The sequence below is a fragment of the Clytia hemisphaerica genome, unplaced genomic scaffold (genome assembly GCF_902728285.1).
Source record: "Clytia hemisphaerica strain Z4C2 unplaced genomic scaffold, Clytia hemisphaerica genome assembly, whole genome shotgun sequence".
NCBI lineage: Eukaryota > Metazoa > Cnidaria > Hydrozoa > Leptothecata > Clytiidae > Clytia > Clytia hemisphaerica.
In genome coordinates this window covers 1,360,707-1,384,559 of record NW_027103417.1, presented here as the reverse complement: position 1 = coordinate 1,384,559, position 23,853 = coordinate 1,360,707, and the positions used below count along the sequence as shown (strand labels likewise).

General features: G+C 35.2%; 1 protein-coding gene across 2 annotated transcripts; it reads right to left on the bottom strand.

Annotated features, from left to right (window-relative positions):
* Positions 1–5,637: 5,637 nt before the first annotated feature.
* On the bottom strand, positions 5,638–23,186 carry LOC136797708 (uncharacterized). Of its 2 annotated transcripts, XM_067054290.1 has the most exons (15): positions 23,037–23,186; positions 17,171–17,203; positions 15,530–15,589; positions 14,871–14,942; positions 14,502–14,651; positions 13,936–14,077; positions 13,567–13,664; positions 13,199–13,359; positions 11,960–12,128; positions 10,384–11,421; positions 9,255–9,332; positions 8,803–8,934; positions 7,430–7,770; positions 6,304–6,377; positions 5,638–5,810 (listed from the first exon to the last, which is right to left on the bottom strand). In XM_067054290.1, the coding sequence occupies exons 1-15, from the start codon at positions 23,098–23,100 to the stop codon at positions 5,792–5,794; spliced, it is 2,631 nt and encodes an 876-aa protein (XP_066910391.1). In that variant the 5' UTR covers positions 23,101–23,186; the 3' UTR covers positions 5,638–5,791. The 2 variants fall into 2 exon arrangements, with proteins under 2 accessions (XP_066910391.1, XP_066910392.1); XM_067054291.1 differs by lacking the exon at positions 17,171–17,203.
* Positions 23,187–23,853: the final 667 nt, after the last annotated feature.

Genomic DNA, 23,853 nt, shown 5'->3' with positions numbered 1-23,853 from the left:
CTAAAAAGCTGTAAAGAGTTGGACCATTGAGGTTTTTGTCGAAGTTTTGTCGTCGTTATCAAAGTATTCCCCTGAGGTTAATCATGAAAATCCGTTGTTTCATTTTATTATTTTAACGAGGCGGCAACGACGCTAGCACTGTTATCTTCAAAAATACAAAGGAGATGGATTTCCAGTCGTTTACAGGGTGTCCCTAATTAAAGTATCGAGTTTGAACATGCGATTGAGTAGAAAAGTTTGTGTGTGTTATCGCTAAAATATAAGAACGCTCTCCATCACACAGGCTTATTACAAAAGGTAGTTACAACGTATAAATTAATCGTAATGACAAAGAAAAAGAGGGAGAGCTTAAAATACAATTTTGTGAACACGCACATAAAACTTTCTACTCAATCGCATGTTCAAACCATTGAGTTTCAAGCCCGAAGGGCTAGAGGTCAATCTCTAACCTTTCTCAGGCAAGAAAAATTGAAGCCTTAAAATATGTGCCGTATTTTTGATGACGGATTGAATCTAGCAATTCCTTTGTCTTCGAGTGATATATTTTTCGAAATTAAGCGGTAAATTTTAGTTTCAATATGTCATTTGTGTAAAAACCAGGCGGGTCGCTCAAGGCCGCGCAACTTTGGTAGGATTTGTTGGCTTCAAATCCTACCAAAGAGATTGACCTCTAGCCTTCGGCTTGAAACTCAATGGTTCAAACTCGATACTTTAATTAGGGACACCCTGTATATGTTCATGCTACATCAAAAGAAAGATAATATTTTTCACGGTTTACCGATTCTTTCGAAATAGACTGTGGGATTGGAACTTGTGCACATTTCTAGTTGAAAAATTTATGACGTGTACTATCATGAACATATAAACGACTGGACATCCATCTCCTTTGTCTTTTTGAAGATAACACAGCTAGCTTCGTTGCCGCCTCGTTAAAAGCATAAAGTGAAACAATAGATTTTGATGATATCCCACTTGGGAAAGCCTTGCTAACAACGTCAAAACTTTGACAAAAGTCTCCGTTGGTCTACTCTTCTCAAGTCTTTTATCTATATCATAACAAAGATAACAGAGGCAAAATCATCGTCAGCTTGTCAAAACTCCGACTAATATTTCTAAATTTTGACTTAAAAGTGTCTAATAATTTTAGAGAGTGTCACATTCTAATTTCGATATTCTTATTACACAGGCTCTCAACTCTGGCAAGCTATTTTTTTTCAAGTCGTAAAATAAATTATTGGAATGACAAAAAGGATTCAAAAGTATACACGCAGTTGAAATTCTGCATTTCAGAGTTGAAAATGTTGATAAAATATATTACAAACTTGTAAAAAAATTCGAAAATAATTTTTTTTATACATTAGGAGTAATGTTCAAGCTCTATCAATCTTTTTACCTAAATATATCAAAGAAATAAAATTATTACGGAATATTGTTGGATTTTTCATACCAATTTTTATATACAGGCGGCAACGAAGCTCGCTTCAAAGAGACAATAAAAGATATATGTCCAGTCCTTTATATGTTCATGGTACTATAGAGCGCTATAAATTTCACTCGTCGAGCCGATGAAAAAATGAGACGTTTGTTTGTTATATTTTCGATGTCGACGTTACTCTGTAACAGAAGTGTATCTCACATTTATCGCTTCGCAGCTAAACTCTGTGCGCATTGTCTGTTAAAAAAATTCCCGTACGGAGACTTCTGCGATGAAGTATAATTTATAAATAGCGACACTTCTCTCATCATCTCCATCGCAGCGACCAGTTTGAAAAATCTCAAATGAGAAATGAGTAAAGGTCATGTAACAAGCACATAAAAATTTCGAGTAAAAGCGTGATTTGACTTGAAACTTTATTTTTGAAACCTGTGTATTCTTATAAAACAGGTTTCTATAAGATAATGGATAGCAGATTCTGGCTATTCTGCTCTGGATTTAAAGGGGCAATCCGCCACCACACAACACGGTTTGTTATTGTTTTTCTAAAACTCGATTACTTTTAGGGTGCATAGGAGAATTTCCAGTTGAGGCGGAGTGATCGAGATAAAAATATCACGTGACTTTTGACGGGAAAAAAATCAAAACAAACTTATGAGAACTGATGGAAGGCACAAAAAATAAAAATTATCTTCCTTTCTCAAAAAAAAGCTATCATTTTGTTTCAGCTGAAGGCTTCATATATAATTCTTATAATTACTCCTAGTTATCTCAAATTATCTAAATCTCCCTTGGCAGTAGCAACTCAATATGATTTGATTTATAGGTAAAAAAGAAATGGTTTGAAAAACAAAGAGCACAGGATAATTTTTAGTAAATGTAAAGATGTTATTTTTTATTGAAACATACAAGTGTCTGAAATGTTACAAGAAAATCTATGAAAATTTTAGATTATAAATTTAGAATTTTTAGTACAAAAAAGGCTCCTCAAAGCTTTGTAATATATAGCACCAAAAACAAAGGCTCCTATGTCTTCTCTTTAAAATTATATAAAGTTAAGTAAAGAAAATACTTATATATCTCTTTGACAGGCTTTGACACGTTTTGACGAAACATGGAAACCTTCAGTCAGGCACATCCTGGCAAATGAAAGGGGTGAGCATTTGCATGGGGTATTCGTCACCCAGTGTAAATGAGATAGGACGTCTCAGGCTAAAAGCGTGAAAATGAATAAAAATGAACTTCAAACTGAAAAAGGGAAAAAAGGAAGAAAACTGGGAACTTTATTTTTTCGTTAAAAGTTTCTTCAATCTTCGAAGACAAAATTGACCCATGGAAAAAAAATTTCATCTATGCAGTTCTTTGAAATGAAGCAAAATATTTCCAACCCGGTTCAATTAAACTGGGTATTCGGTGCTATTACGTCACTTTTGTTTTCGACCCCGTTCATTTGCCAATGGTCGCAAGTGAAAAATACCCCGTTCATTTGCCAGGATGTGCCTGACTGACCTTGAAACAATGCTTTCGTGGACAACCTATCACATAAACACTACTGAAATTCCATGAAATAAACACAAATTAATTGATAAAAAATGAAATTGAAATAACCTATTACATTGCATTGGAGCACTAAAAGATAACACTACAACAATCCAAACAAGAAATGACGTCACCGTTAAAACATTCAAAAATATACTCCAAGCCAAGATGCAATATGTTTATTAAATACACGCTCACAGTATCTCTAGTCAGGGAAACAATCACATATCCAAAAGTGTCTTTAGTCAGCAGGAAAACAACCAAAACAATCACTCAAGTTTCAAAAGTTTAGAAAATCCACAAAACCTCTGACCTCATGAATGTAAGAACCAAGCATTAAAGACTTTGTTTTGGGGTCACTCGGTAAACAAATCTCATATAACTTGTTCCGGAGATATTGTCCATATAAGAGTTTGTATTTCAAAGCAAAAATATTTCTCGTACTGCCCATTTTTCTCATCAATTCTTCAACTTGAACCAGTTTCACATCTCAATAGAATGTTAATACCATTTTGCCAACCATTTCATGTCCAAAGTTATGGGGATGTAGCGTTTTCTTCATGTCAAGCAAATGTCTCTGAAATCTTTAAGTTGGTTGGTTTGGTATTCGGAAGAGGTAATCCATGGATATCTTTGTAATCAATGATGAAAAACTCTTGAAATTACTGATGATTACAGTTGAAGTGTTAGCCTCACATTTCATGTAATTATTGGTCGCCAATTAGATGAAAATTGTATGTTTTTTGTTCGTCAGAAAAGAGTTATAACTTTTTAAAAGCCAAGAGTGAATTTTCGTCCATCTTGTATTTTGATCTGAATTATTCGTGTCTTGATTACTCAAAAACATGCGCGTAACATCAAGGTAAATCCGTGCGATTTTGTCTGAATAACTAAGGCAAATGAAAACAAAAACAAACTTCGCAATGTGGTGGCGGATTGCCCCTTTAAAATCGATTGCGAGTAAGGCACAAAATAACGCCTTTAAAAGCAGACCCTTACAGCGGAGAGATCCTAATTCTTTTCACAAGGTTAAAGTGCAAATTTTCTCATTTCGACCCTTACAGGGCACTTCAGGAAGCCTGAAAAACGTTCACCTTGAGTGCCCCCTCCCCCGGGAGAAGAGTGATGTCGTACAATCAAAGTCATAATATTTGAGAAAAAAAGGAAATTCCCACGAAATCTTACAACCACAAACGATTTGGAAGCGCTCTAAATTAGGTTGGACCATGAACATATAAACGACTGGACATCCATCTCCTTTGTATTTTTGAAGATAACACTGCTAGCTTCGTTGCCGCCTCGTTAAAATCATCAAATGAAACAATAAATTCTGATGGTATACCTCTTGGGAATACCTTGCTAACAACGTCAAAATTTCGACAAAAGTCTCTGTTGTTCTACTTTTCTCAAGTCTTTTATCTATATCATAACAAAGATAACAAAGGCAAAATCATCGTCAGCTTGTCAAAACTCCGACTAATATTTCCAAATTTTGACTTAAAAGTGTCTAATAATTTTAGAGAGTGTCACATTCTAATTTCGATATTCTTATAACACAAGCACTCAACTTTGACAAGCTATTTTTTTCAAGTCATAAAAAAAATTATTGGAGTGACAAAAGGGATTCAAAAGTATACACGCAGTTGAAATTCTGCATTTCAGAGTTGAAAATGTTGATAAAATATATTGCAAACTCGTGAACAAATTTGAAAATAATCTTTTTGTGCATTAGGAGTAATGTTCAAGCTCTATCAATCATTTTACCTAAACAATTCAAAGAAATAAAATTACGACGGAATATTGTCGGATTTTTTATAGCAATTTTGAAATACAGGCGGCAACGAAGCTCGCTTCAAAGAGACAATAAAAGATAGATGTCCAGTCGTTTATATGTTCATGGTTGGACGGGTAGAGTTTTAACTCTGAGTTTTAACGCTAGAGACTTAAGACCTTAGGATCTGAGGATTTAAAAGTCCAAAATTGTCCAATAGAGCTCAAAATATAGCCTGGAAGTCTATAAACCCCTCCTAAATTGAAATATTCCAATAGATTTATTAATTTGCCCAAAAGCGACTTGTTCACCCGAACTTTAAATTGCTGAAAACGAGGAATTAACCAAAATTCTCAATATAATTTGGCCGAGATTGCAGACAGGGATAGAAATATCGTACACATGCTTCAAAGGAATAATTTTTAATGCTAAAAAGTGCATTGTGTTTTTCTATTTAAGAAAATAAATACAATTTTTTTATTACAAGAATTGCTTGGTTTTCGTATAAAATATAATGCAAAAGATTCAAAATATGTAATAGTTATCAAACAGTTGCGAGTACAATACAAGAAATATTTTACGAGTTCCGATATTTTTTTGCATAATATTTTCCGAGCCTTTAGGCGAGGAAAATATGTAAAAAAATTCGGAAAGAGTAAAATATTTCTGTATTGTACGAGCTTGCGTCTGATAACTAGTTCATCGGTGATCTAAAAAATACACTTTCTTGTTGGAAAAAAGCGCAGGGCAGGTTTTTTGTAGCAAAGTGACGTTATCGCTACAATGCAACAACATCTTTTCGTCAATTTATATTTTTACATGTAAAATACAAGATATATTGTACTCTTTTTAACCAATCAGATTGCAGATATTTTTTGGATCGCCGATAATGTATAGTATGGCAAAATTTATTTACTTATGGTTATCTGTTGATAAGCCGTGCTTTTTATCATATATAGTGTTAATATCGCATACGAAACTTATTTTCATTGTGGTATTAACGATGACATGGGAAAATCGATACAACGATGTTATCTACGATCGCTTCATGTTTCTACCTTATCTCTGAAAATAAAAAAGTAACAATATTTTATACACCTGTTTCAATGGAAAATTAGATTACAAGAGAAAAAATGTTCAAGGCTGTATTTTCCCCGAGGAGAAGGACGAGATATTTTCTGGGGGTTAAAATAAGTTTATGACGATTTGATTATTTCTTGATCTTCATCTTTAATTTTCTTAAGATTAAGTCTAACGGCAATCAACAAAAGAACTTCTGAAGAAAGCAAAAGATGCGTTTTTGAAACGCTGCTAAAATGCATAAGTCTTTGCTTCCTTAACTTAATAAGCCTGAAAAAGTTCTTAAAATGTTCCTAGTTTTTTGGATTATCATTGTCTAATTTCCTAAGAAATTGTGCGTTTTAGAAATATGATATACTTTTAAATTTTCCTTGAAATGTTCGTATAATTTTTTGGCCTTTGAAGTCTTATGTTCTTACATACTTATTTATTCTTTATATATGTAGAAATAAATCGATATATCGACATGGTTATTTACCCCGGCATTGCTGACAGTTTGAAATTGTCCAAATCGATTGTTGTTCTTTGTCTGGAAGCTGTACTCAAATAAACCTAGAGATAAAGAAAAAACATTGATTACAATAAACTCTCTAATTCGAGCCTATTGTATTCGAAGTTTTTTCTGTAATTCGAACTAAAATATTATGGATCCCTCACAGTGGCGTTGTGGGAAAATTTTTCTGGAGGAGCCAAAGTCAATTTCTTTTATATGACGCCCTCCCCCTCCCCAATTTTCCAAAGTGATGTCCCCACCCACCATTTTCTAAACTTTTACTAAATTCATTTGCCTAGGCATAATGAGGAAGTTTATTCAGTGCAGAAGAATAGATTAATCTTTGATAAATGGTTGGGGACGACTAGAAAAAATTTTTAAATCGACTGCCAAGATACTCTAGATCACTAAATAAAAATAGACAAATTTGACACTTGCTAGGGTGAAAAGAAACTTAAAGAAACAATGTGTAATGCGAACGAAGCGAGCGAAAAAAAAATTAATAATGTTATATTGTACACAAAAAAACTTGTAAATTAGCTAGATTGCAAAGAATTTACCAATTAACTGTATTGCGAGCGAAGCGAGAGAAAAAAATTGCAAGTATTTTAAAATTATCTCATTAAAATTGGTCCTGGGCGCAATTTAAGGAGCATAAAGTATGATTTTTAAGATTGGGGCGTTTAAAAAAATCTCTTTTGGCGCCCCTTGCTCTTCGGCGCCCCTTCAAAAAAGCTCCACTTAGGGGGCCATGGCGCCCCCGCCCCCCCCCTGCCACAACGCCACTGATCCCTCAGCTGGAAAGTGGTTTAATAAATAAATAGCTTTGGAACCAATTCTCTACGCAAAATGAACTTTTCGAAAATTTTCGTAAATAAGGAGGGTAGGTAAATGGAGGAAATGGATAGGTGCCATCCTTAAGGTTGACTTTTTTGAAGCTTCAAGTACCTCTAGGGTCGTACAATACACAGTTTCTAATTTCAGTCCCTCGAGGGTTACAAAAAAACAACTCCATCACTAAAAGGTTGAATTTTTAAGGAAAAATGTCCCGGTGAGGGACTTGTACCCCGGGTTTTTTAAGCCAATGTTTATCAAATAATTTCCTACTTACGAATGAGTAATATCCGCAGGTGATATCAAAAACTTTCGAGTATCCATTCCATTTATTTGCGATCGGTTTGGGAGAAGAACTACCGAAAGGTGAGGTACGAATGAAATCAACACGTTGATATCTGTATCTGTTGCCATAACGAACACGTTTGTAAGTGTAGACGTACATGTATAACTGGTTATGATAGGCATGATAAGTTGTGCTATAAGGTCGGAAATCAAATGAAACAGCCAATTTTTGATTTTCTCCAACTTTACATTTATATGATGCAGGTGAACGATTTGGATAAAAGATACTGTATCCGTAGGAACGCGTGTATTTTTGGTTGATCAGGAAAGCCGCTGAAATGTGGAAAATTTCAAATAATTTCAATTTGATTAGAAACGGTTGAACTTACTTGATTTTAAGCACTCATTGGTTGATTTTGGATCAATTACATCATAGTTTTGAGATTTAAACCAATCGGATATGCCTTTTAAAAAATTATTTTCAGTTGAACGCTTACCTCATTTTGAAGCCATTACCAAAATGATTGAATCCCTTTAGCCTTCAGGAGTTACTTTTATGAATAGAGTTAGCTTCTCATGAACTCCCCTGGGAATCAATTACCATAGCAATATTTTGAAAACGACGTAAGCGTTGTTCATGACGTAATTTATGAAAAGGTCTATTGATTGGATTGTTAAAGGGACATAACAGTACTTGCGAAATTTGTAAACAAACTGTATGCAGCGGATACAAAATCAAAACAAATGTCACATGTCAAAATAAAAAATCAAACCAAATATGGCTAATTTTGATTGTTCAATTGTTTTACAAGTTTGTTTTGGACACGTAATTATTCTCTTTAATGACACGTGGTTCGCGCAATGTTTACATTATACTACTTTTATGTCCCTTTAAGTGGACTTTTGGATAGTAAGCTGTAAGTATTAGACTGGAAAATCAGCCCGTCGGATATGTATACCAAGATTACCTTTCTACAACTGCAGTTTTAGTTTGCCTAAACTCAATTGACGTTAATCGATATTTCGATTGTCAGCCGGATTGAGGGAGAGAGAGTGATTAAGAGTGAAGGTAAAGAGTCTATCACCATGTTCCCCTAATACTCTGCCTGGGAGTGCTTGGGATTCGAACACAATCTGTTGCGTTGCGGTGCAAGATACGATTAAGTAGACAGGTTTCTAAAAATATTTGATGATGAAAAAGAATCTTTACAATTGAGATGCCTTGGAGTTTTTACAAGATTCTTAACTGATTGGTTATTTTTAAACAATAGGGATGACGCGTTCTTTAGAAAAAGTATATTTAACGACCAACAGAGTCATCAAAGAACTTGTAAAAACTCCAGCTTGACCCTTACAATTACTCACCAGTATCGTTAGGATCACAGGAATCACATTTCTTCATACAATTTTTTCGAGCAATGTTTCTGAATGGTGTTTCGTTAGTGCAAAATTGGAGGGGCAAATATCGACAAATGGAAACCTTATCAGTACAATTTGCTGAAAATAAATCAAAAAAGTAAATTAATTTTAGATAATTAAGTGGAATTCTTAAATGTCATGAACTTCTATTGTTCCACGGTTAAAAAACCAGTGGGATGGTTTTGGAGTGCAATTTTTAAACATTGAATTTCGAGTGGGGATGAAATCAAAGTCGATTTCCCAGTGGGCTGAAATTCAAGGGTATTTTCCCACCGGGAACGAAATTTTTGCTTAATTTTCCAGTGGGGCTGGGGTCCCAGCGGGTCTATGACACAGGGGTGTCTGATACGGAACGGTAACACTCATGTGAAAATAAAACCTTTAAATATAATACTTACTTTTAACGCTATAACGCCTCATTCCGAAGTAGACATATCTGTCTTTTGGGTTTTTGCAGTCTGTTGAAAAGTCACAATCTAAAAAAAAATGTCAAAACCTTTTATCTGCCTGATGTCATAAAAATAAGAGCACTTTTTATGATATTTATTTCAATTCCGTGTATTTTTAGTAATTGTTAACCGGTTGCTTTTTCGACCCCTAAAATCCAAAAAAAATTGATATTTCATCTCATGGAAAGTTAGGAAATATGATAATTTGATGTGTCAGGAAACGCATGAATGGGATCAATCTTTACATTTTGTAGGAAATATGATCTTTAAAAATGCATGAAATATATATAAATGTTAGATTTCCTATATATTTCCTATATTGGAAATCTATGATTTCACACAGTGATTTATTTCAAGTCAGATGAAAAACGAACATAAAAATTCAACATTGGAGCTAAAAATATATGTAAAAAAATATATGTAAACCCGTTAGGAAAATAACTCTAAATAAATGTTCACTTGTTAGTTTGAAATCACAGTTTTGCACTTGTTAATAACTAAACTAAACATGTTTAATCAAGAAATGCAGTGCCGTAGAAAGCATTTTCCTATCGGAGGGGGTGAAGTTTAGTGACACCGTGAGGGCCAACCATGGTTTGGCCCGAGAAGGGAAATTTTGAAAATTTGAGCTCTAGATTGCTTGAAAATGCACTCAAAACAAAATGCTTTCGAGAAAAGGCTAGATAAAAATCAATCTTTAACATAAGATGAGTTTATAAAAAATTTAGGCATAGCCCCACCCAGTTGCTACGGCACTGAAATGTGCTCGATAATACACATCTTTAGACCGTGTCGCGCAGTCAGGTACTTGCAACTTTAATATTTCATTTACCACTCTGAACTCGATCCAATCCTTATTTATACTTTTTTCTATTGTCTTTAGGTACGAAAAAACTCGGAATGGTTTTAGGGTGGTAAAATAGACAAAAAAAATGCCCGCGCGGTATTTGGTGGCTACGGTCGAAAAGGTGTATTTCTTCTAAGATAAATCTGCATTCATACGATCATAATCCTTAATCTGACCTATGGGTTATTGCAAAGTCATCAAATCCTATATTATGTCATATAGAAAATTTACCCAAAATAGTTGTTCCAGGTTGTTGAGTTGTTACTGGAGCTTGAGTTGTTACTGGAGCTTGAGTTGTTACTGGAGCTTGAGTTGTTACTGGAAGTCGAGTTGTTACTGGTAGTCGAGTTGTTACTGGTAGTCGAGTTGTTAATGGGAGTCGAGTTGTTACTGGGAGTCGAGTTGTTACTGGGAGTCGAGTTGTTACTGGGAGTCGAGTTGTTACTGGGAGTCGAGTTGTTACTGGAGCTTGAGTTGTTACTGGAGCTTGAGTGGTTTCTGGAGCTTGAGTGGTTTCTGGAGCTTGAGTGGTTTCTGGAGCTTGGGTTGTTTCAGGAGCTTGAGTGGTTTCCGGAGCTTGAGTGGTTTCCGAAGTTTGATTGGTTTCCGGAGCTTGAGTGGTTTCTGGAGCTCGGGTTGTTTCAGGAGCTTGGGTTGTTTCGGGGGCTTGGGTTGTTTCAGGGGCTTGAGTGGTTTCAGGGGCTTGAGTGGTTTCCGGAGCTTGAGTGGTTTCTGGAGCTTGAGTGGTTTCTGGAGCTTGGGTTGTTTCAGGAGATCGGGTTGTTTCAGGAGCTTGGGTTGTTTCGGGGGCTTGAGTGGTTTCGGGGGCTTGAGTTGTTTCAGGGGCTTGAGTGGTTTCAGGGGCTTGAGTGGTTTCAGGGGCTTGAGTGGTTTCAGGGGCTTGAGTGGTTTCCGGAGCTTGAGTGGTTTCCGGAGCTTGAGTGGTTTCCGGAGCTTGAGTGGTTTCCGGAGCTTGAGTGGTTTCTGGAGCTTGGGTTGTTTCAGGAGATCGGGTTGTTTCAGGAGCTTGGGTTGTTTCGGGGGCTTGAGTGGTTTCGGGGGCTTGGGTTGTTTCAGGGGCTTGAGTGGTTTCAGGGGCTTGAGTGGTTTCCGGAGCTTGAGTGGTTTCCGGAGCTTGAGTTGTTTCAGGGGCTTGAGTAGTTTCTGGGACAGTCGTGGTTTCGGGGGCAGTGGTGGTTTCTGGAGCTTCAGTAGTTGTCGGAATGGGTGTTGTTTGTGGTGCTGGAGCTTGAGTGGTCGGTGTGTTATCTTCGATAGAAAGATATGAAAGTGAAAGTTATTCTTACATTTTTTTAATTTGAGCATTTCAACTTTCAACGTTTTGGTGATAGTTGAAAAATGTAAAGAATAACTTTTTCAGTAACCCAAAATACAGGTAAAGATTTTGATACCATGCAATTATTCATTTAAAGAATACATGATTGTAATTAAGTAGAGAAAACGTTGCAAGGTATTAACTTATGACATGTGCGACCTTGTGTTGTCGGAATTTTTAAAATTCGAGTCTTTCTGTCATTCGAACTAAAACTTGGGTTCCTCTGCTGGAAATTAGTGTAAAATTCACTATAATTCGAATATTTCTCTAATTCGAAGAAACGTTTTAGCCTTCGGAAGATCGAATTAGAAATCTGCAACTGTAATTTTGAAAGAACATGAATATAGTGGCTCATCTTATCCACCAATCAAATCGCATAAAAACAAAAAAAAATATTACGTGGTATACTCAACTTCACATATCTGCCAACCAATTCGCATAAAAACAAAGAAAAATATCACGTGGTCTCACCTTCACATTTGAACAATCGTCTGAGCTCTTCAATGTCACTCTTGGAGAGACCATCTCTTTGTCCGATTTTAATGCCTGGTGGAATTGTTTTCTTAGGGATAATGACTTGTTGATTGTTGGAAGTGAAATCAAATAGACCATAATGCATCACACTTCCATAATCATAAGGCTAGAGAAAAAGAACCAATAATTGGTTAAACAGTGGCCTCTTTCTAATTCAAACTTCCCTTATTCGAATCTTTCTATAAGCTAATCTTGCTCTTAGTCCTCGCCAGGGAAAAAACAGTATGAAATACCTTCTATAGTTCGAACCTCATCTGTGTAGTAGATTTTATCGGAGTTTTTGATTTTTCTAAAAAAGCGATGCATTGTGGGATTGTTTCAGGAGTATTACAATAGAAATCTCTTAGGAATTCCCTAGAGGGATTTTTACTGTAATACCCACGAAACAATCCCACAATCCATCGCTGTTTTAGAAAAATCAAAATCTCAGATAAGGTCTATTCGAACCAATTCGACTTCTCATTGGAGTTTGAAATTAGCAAGAGTCAACTACGCGAATATTACAAGGCGTCTAGAAACCGTGAGTGGGATAACTTCGTTTCAACAAAAGCCCCTATAATCTCAACTAACCGTGTTGTCGCAGCAAAAAAAAATTGCTCTTGTCTCCGAATAGACGCCCCCCCCGCTAATTGTTAAGAGAAAGAAATCCATCCCCCCCGCTCTTATTAAGACTTCGAGAATATTATTAAGAATTCGAGTAATTCAATATTTTATTACAGTGTAGATACCCCTTAAACTTGTTAAAATTTTCCATTTTGTTAGTATTGGTTCTTATTTTACGTATTCATTTGCTAAAGTTTCTTTTTTTTTGTTGAAATTGATATCAGTGAAAAAAAACTGTCTTCAAATTACCCCCTCCCGTCTTATTCCACCCCCCCTGCCGCTTATTAGAATTTCGACAAGAGTATCTTAATTTCTTACCGTTTTAATTCAAAGTCGCAAAGCAGTTAATTACGAAGTACCAATAAAATATTTTCACTACGGTAGGAATATAAATTTACTGCGAAGAATTACTTCCAGAGGAAGAATATAATTTGTGAGAAATATTCATGATAGAATTGGCATAGAAATTATAGTTACACTAAGAATAACACCATCGTGGAATTAGGCAACTTAACCTAAAAATCAATAAGCATCACAAAATCGAACAAAACGAACTAGTTTGGATTGACTCACCGAGATAGCGTAATCAGGGACAGTGTTAGTTGCGATATCAAAATTACTTTCGAATCGGTCAATAATGTTTTCTTTCCTTATTTCAACAAACTGGTCACGATCTGGCCTTGATTGTTCATGATGGAAACCCATGGCATGCATCATCTCGTGTTCAATGATTCCTATTGGTTAAAAAAGCAACAGATAAGAATCTTATTGGAAAAGCTAAAATTAAGATGGAAACCCATGGCATGCATCATCTTGTGTTGATTGAATTCCCCCCCCCAGTTAACCTTCAACTCACGCAATCACGCAAAAAACTCCACGCATTCACAAGTTGAAAAGCCAATTCACTCATTCACCCAAAATTCATTTCCACTAATTCTTACCTTCAAGGAAACAACCATTATCAATACTCAAAGGTTGAATAGCATTTGGGAAACTTCCGAGAAAATGTTCTCCAACTTTACCAACGTAACTCCAACACCTGCAAAGAAATACCAAATGTTTTGAAAGACTGATTCCTTCGATGATTTTCAAAAATATCTATTCTAAAGTTCCGAATAGTAAGGGGGTTGGAAATCGTACATCTAGCCCCCCTCCCCTGGAAAAGAAAAACTAACGTAACTATTGACTTAAACCAGGCTATTTAGAAAAAATTAGTTTTGAATACTTATAAAACCTTAAATCTAATGATTCTTACTGTTTTCAATTTCATATTTTTTGATATTATTATTATGATGATGAAAGACTCCTACCCTCCTCGTTTTCCGAATTCTAAAACAGTCTTCCCAACATGGCGTGCTGCAGCGGGTACCCATGCGTTGTTATGACAACCACTCAAGTATCCGTTGACTTTTTGGATCACCTTTTCGATTTGTTGTTGTTCAGCGCTCGAGACTTAAAAAAAATAAAGTTAGTTAGTACGAAAGGTGACTTTTTAAACACTGATATAAAGGTCAGTGTTTTAAAGTTTTTGCCAAACAAAATTGGCAGTCCACACACTTTGAAAAATTGCGCTTTGGAGAAGAAAGGATGAATACATATTTAAAATCAGCGAAGTTTAATGTTTTTGAAAATTGTAAGATTGAGAATCTTTCCATTTTTTTCTTATAAATTTTCAAATTTTTTTTAACATTTTTAAGTTTGATAAATAATTATCTGCTCAAAATTATCTTTCTAACAGGGTACTACTTATTATTAATCTTTTACCATCATATGAAAAAAAATAGTTGCTCTGGGTTCGAGGTTGATGTTTTATGCTTGAAATTATAACTTAAAATCGTTCAAAAGAATCTTGAAAAATATTAATAGCTATACTCACAGTCATCGTTGTATTTGTATGGGATTTCAAGGACACCGCTTTCATTTGGTTTCCAATAGAATTGATCAACATTTTGAAAAGCTCGCTTGTTGTTTTTACTTTTCATTTCTTTGATCAACTGCGGTGGGTATTTCTCGTCAGTGATAAGTCCTGGAATCGAGGTAAAAAAGTTTTATCATAGGTTTTCTCAAATCTATTCCTCAGAAAAAGGAACTTCTTATCAACACCTTTGGGAATCAATTACCATAGCAACTTTTTGAAAGTGAGGTAAGCGTTGCTCGTGACGTAGTTCATGAAAAATTCTATTTTGAGTGTTAGTGATCCTCGTATGACCCTCTATTTAAGAGGTTTGAATAAAAAAATTCTTACCATATTTCCTATCAGTGTCCACTTCACTTATTCCCTCGTGGTCAACTTGCGATTCTTTACCATCATCTTTCTCTGTAAGGAAAATACAAAAAATTAGGGATCCAGCGAGGTGCAGTGACATAGTGGTCATTAACCTTGGTTGCTTCACAGGCGACTATAGTTTGATGCCCACCGGCAGGGGTTCACTTTGCTTGTACCAGACGACCACGGCTTTTTCCTCGACACAATGATCAAAAAATTGCTAGCGTTATATGGACGTTGTGGACGTTAGATAAACGTCGAAAAAACGGCCGGGTAGGGTTCACTTGGCAAGTTAAAAATCCTTCAACCGGGTCAAACTGTAACATGCAAGATAATTGGGCAACCAGTTCAAGCGATGACAAGTTACGCATCACGTTATGATTAAATTGTCCTCATTCTTGTTAGGGTTTGTTTTGAACATTACAGTACTGTAAGGTCCCGAAAACTTCTCTCCATCTTTTGGGGTTATTGGGCGGGTAAAATTTTGGATCCTCTACACTATTCGGGACCTTAGATTAAGTTCAAAATAGTGCACTGCCACAATTGTATTTTATAGATTTATGTAAAGCCTACTTCTTGGAATTTTCACATCCAAGAGAGATCATTTGTTTTGATAAATTTTACAACTTTGTACTTACTTAATGCTTTGAATTCATCTTTAAGTTCCTTTAAATCTTTGAAAATGTCATCAAGGGCATCTGAAAATCAAAGATATTACGAATGGTTTTTATCCTATCACAGCTGCTGGTCAACTTTAGCGTTATTTACGTTATTTGTATGTTACAGATGCGTAAAGAAAATGTTGGTGAGATACCCAGCTGGCAAACAACGTTGTTTCAACGTTTATTTAACGTTCACAACGTCCATATGACGTTACATGAACGTTGAAACAACGTTGTGTGCCAGCTGGGTATTGTATGCCAAGCGATATGTTACTTTTTAACCAAATTAGTCTGGATAAAACGTAGGTGAAAATAAAAAATGTAGTCTTTCCGGAATGCGGGTTAAGGAAAAAAACGCTCTCATGCGGCCGGCCGGAAAAATTTTTTTTGCTATTTTTGATAACTTAAGATGATAATTGAAATATAACTTTAAAGATACTTTTATTATGTTCTAAACAGGCTAATTATATTCATGCTTTTATGTACAAACCAGTATGAATTAAGCCCTGAATACTAGTGTTTCAACTACTAACGAAGTCTGCGGCCGGGTCAGGAAATTTTCTTTTTTTCACCCGGCCGGTTTGCGTAGACACTACATTTCTTTATTTTCGCCTTAGATGAAAAAAGCATCAAAATCATTTAAAACAGGCGCCAAATTAAAGACGTAAGTATAAACTCTGAAAGCGGTACGTTCTACTTAATACCGAGTTTATGTATTTGCACTTTTGAGGACGGTAGAGTGACTGAAGCGATTTGGAAAAACCCGCAATTCCGCCCCGCAAAATCGAGGACGGTAAAAGTGCTGATTTACCGTCGTCCTCAGCTGGTCAGGATCTACTCAAATTAGAACCTTACCGTCTCCGTCGCTGAAAAACACACATACATAAACTCGCTAATATTGACACTTCCTGGACTACAGCCGACTCTCACTAATTCGAGCTCGAATGAGGAATCTAATTCATTCAAACTACAGAAAAACTCGAATTATAAAAAGTATTTTACAAAGGTTTCTTCTGGACGGGGAATGAAAATTTGTTCAAATTATAGAAAGATTCGATTAATAGAATTTCAAATAAGTGAGAGTGCAGTGTGTACGATTCCAACGGAAAGAAACCAAAAATTTGGACTTCAAAGGAAGGCTTTAGAATTAACGCTGCGTTTTGTACTTTCGGACTACTTAAGTTCATTCGCTTTAAATGTGCATTGATCATTGTTTTGCTTACATTCATCAATCAATATTTCGAAACAAATTATATAGCGTTCAAAAAATTATTCAGTAGATTAAACATCGGTTGAGGAATGGCAAGCATAACAAAAATTAGTGCACACTAATAGTAAACGGACTTTTAAAACTTACTTTCATTCGAGTAGCTCAGTAAGTGCAACGAAAACATCCCAGAAAAGTTATAGCGGAATCTTACCGCAGTTACCACTAACTAACAATCCAAAAGCCCTTCAACAATTAAATCGACCTGATTAGTTTAAACCTCAAAATTATGATGTGTAATTGAGCTAAAGAAACCAATAAGTGGAATAAAAAGTAATTTCATTGTTGAGCAGGTTTTTGGATTGTCCAAGCTAATCTTAAGTAGAAAAATTGGGGTTTTAAGTTATTACCTTCGGCTGCTAAATCATCTAGCTTTGTATTCACTAAAAAAGGTAGAAAAATCAAACAATATAATATTTGCGGAACGAGCGTTGAGCGCGCGAAGCGCGCGAAGCGAGTGGAGCATCCTTTCTCTAGATCTGCGCATGCGAGATGTGGGAATTTTGTTGTATATGCTTGAAAAATCAAAAAGTCAATCAGGTTACCACGTGAAATATCTCCTTTGCTAAACGAAAGCCAAAAAGATCTCTTTTGCTACTAAACGATAGCCAAAAGCTGAAAGTATCAACCAAATCGTAGTTATTTTCTTATCGACTCATGATTTTATGCTGTAAAAATGATCTATTTTGGACTTTTGGTCATTTTTCATGATGATATAATTGGTGGTTGTCCCTTTTGGATTTTCAAACTTGACAATGAAACTTTCAAACACACAGCCATTGATACACAGTATTTTTTGTGGTGTTATGCATGGCTGAAATTGATCCTGTTTTGGACTTTGTTATTGTCGTATTCATCATCGGCTGGCGACCGTTCCTTTTCACTTTTCAAACCCGACACAGATTTTTTACAAACATATCACTATGAGAATTCAATATAGGATACTGAAACACAGTTCCTGTGTAAATTTTAACAAGATTGGAGAAATTTTCACAGTCAGACAGTGTTATGGCTGAAAATAATCATTTTTGGCGACCATTCCTTTTGATTTTTCAAACCCGACACAGATTTTTTACAAACATATCACTATGAGAATTCAGTAAAGGATACTAAAACACAATTCCTGTGTAAATTTGAACAAGATCGGAGAAATTTTCACAGTATTATGGCTGAAAATGATCGTTTTGGACTTTGTCGTAATTTCGTCGCGGCTGGCGACCATTCCTTTTGATTTTTCAAACCCGACACAGATTTTTTACAAACATATCACTATGAGAATTCAGTAAAGGATACTAAAACACAATTCCTGTGTAAATTTAAACAAGATTGGAGAAATTTTCACAGTAATTATGGCTGAAAATGATCGTTTTTGGACCTTGTTGTAATTTCGTCGCGGCTAGCGACCGTTCCTTTTGATTTTTCAAACCCGACACAGATTTTTTACAAACATATCACTATGAGAATTCAGTAAAGGATACTAAATCACAATTCCTGCGTAAATTTGAACAAGATCGGAGAAATTTTCACAGTGTTATAACTGAAAATAATATTTTTTGTCGTAATTTCATTGGCTGGGGCGACCGTTCCTTTTGAACATTTTTCAAACGCGAAACAGGTTTTTTCCAGATATAACAATATTTATTACATACACACTATTGAACCATTTTATTTGGTTTATCCTACTCTTCTCCAAGTATTATCCCAGCAGAAAAAATAATGCTTAGCTAAAAACCCGTGGCTTAATGGAATAAACTTTTGCGGGGATTAAATTTTGCTGATTTCGTGGATTTGGGTGTCATCCGCGAAATTAAGTCTCAATGGAAATTTGGAAAGGCCTCATCCGCGAAATATTTCTAAACAAAACTCAAAATTTGTCAAACAAATACTTTTTGAATGTTTACTGGCATCAAAGAAGTGCTAATAATGTGTATTTCAACAACAAAAATGCACGATTTGACAGTTAAGTCACAAAATCGTGAAAATATTGCCACCCGCGAAAGTAAGTCCCTGCAAAATTTTTAAATTTCGCGGGTAGGCCCAATCGTGAAATTAAATCCTCGCGCAAGTTTATCCCATTAACGAAATTTTATCGGACAATCAAATCAACGGCGCATCATTGCTTCGCTATTGGCAAGTTTAGAAATAAATAAATTTATAAGAACTTGGAAATATTGACTTCTAAATGTTTATCTCCTTTAGCTCCAATTTTGAACTTTTTAGTTGAGGATGAGTGGGCGGGGGATGGGCTTGGTTGTTTAAGCAAGAAAGTGCATGTGTAATCACTTAGAAGAGCTAAACTTCCAGCTGGTTTATTCATTCGTTAAGATTATTTCTCATACTCGCTCTGCAATAGATTTATTGCTTTGCTTTCTGATCTGTTCTGATTAGTAGTTTGTGGGCAACGTTCGAACACAACTAATTCGTTTGTTTGATACTAGATTTTAAAGTTGTCAAGTTCTTTCCTCACAATCCATGATTGTCTTAATTGGTTCTGGATTGATAAATGTTTAAACATTGCAAATTCTTTCAGGGCTCAGACTTAAGCCCAGCAACCTAAATCTCTTGTGTCCTGAATTAGATTCATCTACAAACTTTCAACTTTTCAACAGGAATTGTGAGGGACCTATTATCAGTTGACGTCAAATACAAAACTGGACGGTTGTCGTCTGAAAAATGCACAAAGATGGCGGAAAAAATTCAAGAAAATAATCAAAAATCACCATCAATAAACGACTTTTGCAGCCCGTCAAAGTGCATCATAAATGAAGAAAACGCACTAAAAGATACCCTACAATGCAGGAAGTGCCACCGTTTAGTCCATTATCTTTGTACAGAACTGCCACTTTACCAGATCCAGATATGCTTGTCATACAAATCAAGAAGTTTCCAGTGTAAAAACTGTACCAAAATCGCACCACAGGTAATGGAAAGGTATAATTCAAATGAAACATCAAAAATTGAAGGATTCAAAAACGAAATCAAAGCTTGTGAGAATATAATGAAAAGGCAAGACGAAGAAATAAACCATTTGAAAGCACAAGACGTCAATGTTATGGTCAACGAAATGAAAGAAACTATCGACACCAGAATAACCACGCTTGAAAAGAAGATTGAAAGCATCATCGAAAAGAAAGAAGAGAAAAGACCACCAATGAGCTACGCTAAAATCACATCCAAACACATCGAGAAAAACATTGGAGATGCGATTCGAAAAGAAAAACAGGAGGAGCAGCTGATTCGATCTACAGCACGCAACCTAATTTTTCATGGGATTGATGAATCGACAGATGAAACTGAAGAAGAAACAAAATCGAGGACGAAGAATTTATCCATGACAAAATATTGGTCAGCGGCTCCATCTGAGGAATATAAAGATTACCGAGACGCAGCGGATCGGGAAATTTACGAAAGAAAAGAGAAGATAAAGCGAGATACCGACCAATTAAAGTCACATTTACGAACGAAGAGGACAAGAACACAGTGTTGCAAGCAATAACAAAAGAAAAAGGCTTTCCTTACCGAGTGACAGAGGATTTGACCAAAAATGAAAGACAGATAATTAAAGAATGGTGTAAGGAAGCCGAAAAAATGAATGCTAAAATCAAGGAAGACAACACAAAATGGAAAGTCCGGGGGAGCCCGCGAAAAAAACTCTATTTCAAAAAGATCATTGTAAAAAGTACGAGCGGTTTATAGAGGCCCATGTGTCTTCACGGTGGCCTGCAAACCTGTAAAGCTTTATTATTATTATTATTATTATTTTGTGTGATATCTATGATATCGATATTTAGTAAAATGAGTTGTGTTTTATACAACTACTCTCGAGTGAAAAATTCCGAGAGTAAAGGTAGATTGTTGATTTTTATCTTTTATTATATATTATTTATTATATATTTTTTATTTATTTATTATGCACAGTAAAAAAAGAAATTTGTAGTTTTTTAAATTATTATACTAGATAATATTCTATTAAAAAATGTAAACAATATCATAACAGAAAATTTTGATATCAATCAAGAATAATTCAATACATCTCATGCCCATTGCTAAGACCTAGCCGTTTAAAACTCTGTCAAGCTTAACATAAGGGGTATAACTAATGAAGTATAAGCCCGGAGGGATAGAATTAAGCTTATACTTCATTGGGTATAACGTATTTATTAAATGGTCCAATTTGTTACGTTGTCGAATTTGAGGACTTCTTTTTGCAAAATTGATTTGAAGAAAAGCTACCCTATTTCTATTAACCTATACTAAACATCACCCACGGTACGAGATAAAAATCCCGCTTTTTAGTGAAGTGCTCGATACCTTAGTACACTCATTTTTTTATAAGCATAACGTTTATAAGCATACTGAAGCTCAAATTTCCAGAAAAATTAAGCATATACTAAGCATACATTGAGGCTGAGCCAAAGAAATTTTTAGAACCATAATTTTCATAAATTTCTTACCTAGCATAGCGTTAAGCATAACTCGAGGCTCAAAATTGAGCTTTAGGCATAGTAAGCTTCAGCCGAAATTTATCGTATGCTTATAAAAAAAATTAGTGTATTAGAATTTTACTTTCTGCGTCTTCGAGTTGTGAAGGAATTCTTGCGTTTTACAAACTACACGTTTTTGGTGTAGATCGAATCCGTTAGGTAATCTTTGGCAATTTTCTCATTCCTTTTTTTATGTAAATCGAAAGTATTTTTACATTTTTGGAAGATTTGTCAATAACCTTAGCCAGGCGATTAAAAGTATGTTTTTTTATCGCTTTTAGCAGCGAGCGCAGCGAGCGCTGAATTTCCTGAGTCACAAAACTTCGCTTTGCGAAAACGGAACGCTCGTTCCGCAACCCCTTTCATGTTGATACTTTTTTTGCCGATTGAATTTTTGGTCCGTCCTACTTTTACTCGCGCTTTAATGATAGTGGTTCCCTTACTTTAAAAATGAAGGATCAAGGAATAAACTATTTTCATCAATATATCTACAAGGGCTCACGTCCAAAGCGAAAAGTGATTTAGAATCGATTAAGGAAGGAACAAAGCGAAAAACTTAGAAACATGAAGATTAATTAGTGGAGGAGTGGAAGCCAGTAACGTAGCCAAGAGGGGCGCAAAAATTGTGTAGGAGAGCAGATTTTTATTACATTGTAATTATATTTTTATACTAGGTCACAGTTTGCTTCAGAGCAAACTGGTGCGACCGCTGTTTTACAGAGCAATTAACACTTTCTTCAGCAGTCAACAGAACAACATCCATCACAAATCATGTATGATACTTCATAAAAAATGAAAACAGCAATAACTAACAGTGTCGAAAATAATTGCAGAGGACCGAGAGAAGTTATAATTCAAAATTACTCCAAGAAGTACATCTAAAAACAAAGACTACCTCTGAAATCAAAACACTTGCATCCTAGCTAACACGCTGAACTTTCTAAGCCACGCCACTGTACCATCCACCCATACCTCTCTGGGCCACCGTACAGGCGGGATATCTCTTATATATTTGCGTGGTTATCTCCCTAATATTCAGCCACCAAAAAAATAAAATTAAAGATGGTAACTTAAGCTGCACGATTTCACTTTCGATTTCAACTTTCAACCTCCCAGGCTCCGTAAACAAAAACACGACGGTAAAAAACCGCCTTCAGGCGGTCGATTATGAATAAATCATTACAGTGTCATAAAAATCTGCTCTCCTACACATATTTTGCACCACTCTTGGCTACGCTACTTGAAGCTGCTCTTATTTCTCCCGTAGTTGCAGAATTTAACGAAGGAGTATGGACGAAATTTCGGAATTTAGGCCGACTGTCGGAAACAGAAAATTAGACTATTTAGCCTGAAAAGTGGAATTTACCAAAATATCGGAATTGGAAAGTGAAAAGGTTTTCCTTGAATTTTATAGAACTTTTCAGGGTGTCGTTTGTGGAATTTTTGTTTTAGTTTAGACGGTTTGAGAAAATTTGGGAGGGGGATTTACGGAAATGACACAATCTTAACAAGATTTTACGGAAGCATAAAATTAGTGTTTTTTCTATTTGAAAAAGTTTTCGCTTAAAATTTTTCTTTCAGGTATTACAGAAAGAACGACAGAAAAATCAATTTGGTGAAATTTTGAAATAAGTTGAGGGGGGACCATTGAGAATTATTAAACACCTTGACATCTACACCAAGTAAGATCCACAGAAACCAAATTCATGAAAAAACTAACAATAATTCTTACATGTTTTTCCGTACACATTTTCAGTGGTCAACACCAAGGATAAAAACAAAAGTAGCAATTTCATAATTTCTTTCCTCTCAGAGAAAAAATTTTATCTAAAGACGGTCAACGTCTTACTTGTATCAAAAATTCAATTTAGTGTTTGATGAAAGCAGTCAATTCTTTTATATATATACGAAAAAATAGGTTAATAATTGTAATAATCTTTTATAACCTTTTACACACACGCATTTTATATTCAAAACCTTTCATGGAGAGAGAAAATTAAAATAAGGTACAATTGTAAATTAAAATGACTAAGCATAGACCTTTTGTTATATTTTATCTCTCAAGGGGGTTAAATTTTTGAAGACGATAATAGATCTCCTGTCGGTGATGTAGGAAGTATAATAGATTTGAAATGAGTATTTTTATCCTAATTATAAGAAAAATACTTTTAAATTTGTATTTACAGCCAAAATCTTTCGAAGAAAACTGCCCCAACCCCTTTATTAAAACAACCACTTCTCACAAACCCACCGGGGCCCCTTCCAACTGGAATAATTGACCAAAATTTCGTCGAATAATAGAAATATAGAAAAATATACTCTATCTTTTGTCTACACTGAAAATAATCAAATAAACAAATCCTCCTGCTATTTTTACAATTACTGAATTTTCTGGATTAAAAACAATAGAATTCAATTCCCCAGCCATAAAAAAACATTTAAATATCGACCTCGCCCCATCGAGTCTCAAACCGTTATTTTTACCCCACTGGCTGAAAAAATCTTATCGGGTCAGTGAGAAGGGTGGTTTAGTAACCCCTATATTGAGA

Bases quoted from the DNA above. Each gene is read 5' to 3' on its own strand.
- LOC136797708 (XM_067054290.1), bottom strand. From the start codon at position 23,100: ATGAAATTGCTACTTTTGTTTTTATCCTTGGTGTTGACCACTGAAAAT. The intron at 14,652-14,870 runs GTAAGAATTTTT...CCTCGATTCCAG, and splicing joins GGACACTGATAGGAAATATG to GACTTATCACTGACGAGAAA. The intron at 6,378-7,429 runs GTAAGTAGGAAA...CTTTATCTCTAG, and splicing joins CCTGCGGATATTACTCATTC to GTTTATTTGAGTACAGCTTC.